At 36.0% G+C, this 4570-nt stretch overlaps 1 protein-coding gene across 1 annotated transcript; it reads right to left on the bottom strand.

The window, feature by feature from the left end:
* Positions 1–3290: 3290 nt before the first annotated feature.
* Positions 3291–4093, bottom strand: LOC117117975 (progesterone-induced-blocking factor 1-like). Its single transcript, XM_033262473.1, has one exon. The coding sequence runs from the start codon at positions 3914–3916 to the stop codon at positions 3311–3313; it is 606 nt and encodes a 201-aa protein (XP_033118364.1). The 5' UTR covers positions 3917–4093; the 3' UTR covers positions 3291–3310.
* Positions 4094–4570: the final 477 nt, after the last annotated feature.

Raw genomic sequence — 4570 nt, 5'->3', positions numbered from 1 at the left:
CCTAACTAAAAAATTAAAATTGTCATAGTATGTAACTCAAGTTAAAATAACACTTTTCAGTACTCGTGCAGCTTAATCAAATATTATATGTCATTTTAAACGCCCCATTGGTATTAACATGGTAATATCAATGTATTTTTAAAAATTAGACAGCGACGTTCTCTCAGAAGTTGTTCTGTAGACGTTTATCTATTGATGACCTTTTGACCTCCTGAATTCTGCAATGAGATTTTCGGGTCGATTCAGCCGAGACGGCCCGAGTGGAGTTTCATGTAAATGTTTCGTACGGAAAAAAAAATCGCACACTGGCTTCACTGATTAAGAAAGGAAACTGAAGCCAGGATATATGATGGTCACATGACCTAATTTCGATGCTTCCAGCACTCTGTTGCAACCAATCGGAAAGGACTTGTCACTTAATAATCTCAAGGCCTACAGTAATACACTGTAATTCTATCCATAAATCACTATTAGCCTAAAGTTCTTTTAAATAATTGTTTTTATTTATTTAAAGACATGAACTTTTGCATGATACTATAATTGTAAATGTAAATTCATGTGATTAAATTAAATAAACCAATCTGAAAAATACTTCATTATTACTGGGTTTTACAATTCATAATACTGCAGTAGCAACATTCACAATAGTGCAAATTCTGTAAGCTTTTGTGACAAAATAAGTCTTGTTGTACAAGAAATGAAAAATAATATATTAGCACATTGAGATGACTATACTGAAGATTTATTTAGGTCTTTCAATCGAGTAAGTTCATTCTTAAGTTCAGCTGTCAAAAAACATACTATCAAAAAAATTGCCTCTAAAAGAAAACTGATAAATTTTGTACTGTATTGGTTTTCCTATTTTTAATAATATTACCTCCACCTGGGAGGTTATGTTTTTGCCGCTGTGACTTTGTCTGTGGCGTATTTGTTTGTCTGTCCGTCCGTTTGTTTATCTGTTTGTGAACATTCTACAGGGCACAGTTTTCATCGGAAACTTTTCAACGATCACAATGATCCGTGACCAAAGATCTCGAGGTGATTAAATTTTAAAGGGCTATGGTCAAAGTCACAATTGACGAACTATTTTTTATATATAACAGCCAACAGCTAAGAATTAGAAATTTTTAAAACTTTGTCACAATGTTCCATGACCAACAATCTAAAGATGATAAAACTTTAAGGAATCAGGGTCACAGGTCAAGGTCACAATCATCAAAAAACTACTTGTTTATATCAGTATACAGCCTGCCACTTGGTCTATGACGATAAGCTTGTTTTGCGGATGGAGTGAAGGAGTAAGATGCAGATTTTTGATATTTTCGGGCGGTATCTCACAATCTACTGTCCTTATTTTATACATAAATTAATAGTGAATGATACAATATGAAATGAAAGTATTCAATAAATGCACAAATAATAAAAAGTTAATAATAACAATAATAATAATAATAATAATAATAATAATAATAATAATAATGATAATAATAAATAAAAGAAAAAGGGAGATGCAAACCCAATACAGTCTGTAGTGCAAAAAAAAAAAATATATATATATATATATATATATAAAAATTGAATGAATGAACATATGATGAATTACTTTCTATCTGTCTGCTTATACAGATGTGTGCCTGTGTGCTTATATTGTACAGGGTTTTCAAATAAGTCAGTATATTATTAATAAAATATGCTACCCAAATTTCAATGGTATTTCTTGACAGAGGGCCAAATTTCAGTCTATGTAGCAATTTTCAACTTTTTATCTATCATTATTTCTCGAGATATACCTTTGTAAAAACCGTACAAAGTTAAAGGAGCCATTTCCGGCATGGAAAAAAAGGGGGAGGGGGGCGTGTACCAATCTCACACTACAATACTTAGGAAGTGGGAACAATGGTCGAACATCAAAGTTTGTGTTCAAGATAGTTGCTCCAAGAATCAGAGCAGGCCATAGAATGAGCAAAGCGATGTGACACAATAAATCATTGGATAAACATGAACTCAATAAATACCTTTAAAATTAGCAATGTCCTCAGATTGGATTTTTTCAGATTGTTTTTAATTTTACGCCATGGCTAGAGATACGGTACCGTATCGGAACTTCCGATTGCTAAAGGTACGGTAAATGATATTACATCATGATTAGCCAATAGAAATGACCGACTCGATTTGGCTTTTTTGCAAAGTCGACGTCGTGATCATGAGAAACGGGCGCGAACAGTTACGATCAAATTTATGTCATTAATAGGCCCATTTCATGTACTTCGATTGGGGCTTATCACAATGTTTGGGTTAAAAGTCCTTTCTGTTATTCTTGCGTATTTTATGGTCTACCATAGAGAATGGTCTACTTAGGCTTAGGCCTAGGGCATAGGCCGAATACCCGGCTAGGGGCCTATGCTTATAGGTGTACAGTACTACTAGGCTAGGCTTAGTTAGGGCTTAGTAAGTGCTACTACTAGGAGCCTAGCCTAAGCTTATAGAGTAGTAGGCACTAATTATTATTGCTGATTGAAATAGCCAACCAAGCAACATGGCGATTGTAATTATCAGTGAGAGTAAACTTTATTTTTAGTAGTAGAATAGGCCTACAGTGCGTATACTACAGGGAATTAGTATGCACAGTAAAGTAGCAGGGGTAGCTATGGCTAGGCCTGGCTTCTAACCTATTAAAATAGTTTACTCAGTCGCTTGATGTCGCCAAATCTAGCAAAACTGCTATTCTTTTTTTTTTGCTATAGGGCCTCAGGCTACAGAATATTAATCACAGCTTGTCAACAACACCCGAGAACGAACAAAATTTCTTATCTTCGATCGTTGCTAAAAACCATAAAACACACACTCACTAGCAGCAGCAGTGCACTGAATGACATCGCACATGTATCAGCGTTTCTATTGGCTAATCATGACGTAATATCATTTACCGTACCTTTAGCAATCGGAAGTTCCGATACGGTACCGTATCTCTAACCACGGTGAATATTTTACGTATACTGTATTTCTGAAACAGATTCGACAAAAATTATTTATCTCGAATCAAAATTGCAATACAAGATGGGACTGACAAGGGGGCAATAGCGCCGCTTGATCTCTAGCGCGACCACGGTGGTGGTGTGGTGTCGTTTGACTGATCACATTTTTTCCCTAAAAAATGCTGAATTTCATTTACGTTAGACATTAATTAAAAAATATCATGTGTCTTGTTGTTTTCTGTCCCCTTTCCAGTCCCCTTATTATGCTTTCTTGTGGCACACCCTCTGATGATATTTCTTGATTCACTATAAACCTCTGACTGCACTAAAAAAAGTCAAATGTGTTGGTTACTTACTGCCACAAAGTCTCTAAGAGAAAGCTCTGTGTCATTCTTGGCTTTTAGTTCTATGAATTCATCCTCAGTTAAATTTAAATTCTCCATTGATTCTCGGATATTACCCGCTCTCTGTAGTAGTTCCTGATTTGTTTTCTCTAAATTCAATTGTCTTCTTGCTATCATTTCCAAGTCGGTGTTCATTTTATCTTGTCTTCTGCTGGCCTCATCTCTCTGAAGGTTCAACTGGGCTTCTAATTTTGCTTGCAAAATGTTTTTTCTGTGTAGAGCATCATTTAGTTTCTCTTCTAGTTCTTCCAACTTTGACATATGTTCGGCTTTTAAATTGGTAATGATCTGGTTCTTTTGTGATAATTCTATTTTTAGAAGTTGGACATCATGCAGCAGCTGTTTTCGTTCTATTAACTGTTTTGTTACTTTCTTTGAGGCACCCGCGGAGCGTTTCTTCGGGCGAACCTCTTCGAAATCACTGGCTTCCTTGCTAAGGCTTAGGTCTAATGAGTTAGTTAGGTCACTTGCAAGCGAAGTACTAATATCTTCAGTGTCTGGCTCACTATAATCACCTGATATTTTTCTTCTAGCCATCTTACACTCAATATGATACTATCCTTTACACTAAAAATATGTTTTCATTACAAATTCCAGACCTAGGCTAGGCCCTAGGCCGACTCCAAGCAACGATGATTTCACCTCATATTATAACAGAAGCGAGTCCACTCCATAGAGCTATTAAACAACTAGAGTACTGACAAGATGGCGGAGCAATGCAGAGTTATGTGTACCATCCAAGATGGCCGCCGTAGTAAAGCGCCACCTTCAGGCACAGTATACATATTATTACCATAAATAAGCCCTCTGACTGACTATTATTTCATTAATGATAATGAGTAATGGTAATAACAAATTATTAAACTATCGTAACCAAAACGAGGCCAAGTGGAGCATCCTATTCAAAAATAAAGTACCAAGGATGAAAATTAAAATCGTGTACATTACACCCATACACCGCAACGCTCGAGTTTAAAACATACGGGTGACTAGATGTACTGAACTTTCTGTGTAAATTGAGGGCGCAATTGCAAACGACGGAGCTTAGGCGAAATTTGATTGGCTGAATCTATGGCAACCATCTTGGATGGTACACACACACACACACACACAGCTCTGCGTATTTCGAACATCGAATACATTGCAGTTAGCGCTCTTTTATTCTTATTATATCTCTATGTTCCACTCAAA

Source organism: Anneissia japonica, unplaced genomic scaffold, assembly GCF_011630105.1.
Source record: "Anneissia japonica isolate Jap-2015-1 unplaced genomic scaffold, ASM1163010v1 scaffold287862_len174434_cov132, whole genome shotgun sequence".
In the NCBI taxonomy this organism is placed as follows: Eukaryota; Metazoa; Echinodermata; class Crinoidea; order Comatulida; family Comatulidae; genus Anneissia; species Anneissia japonica.
Note: the sequence above shows the minus strand (reverse complement) of the source record. Positions and strands in the feature narration are given on the sequence as shown.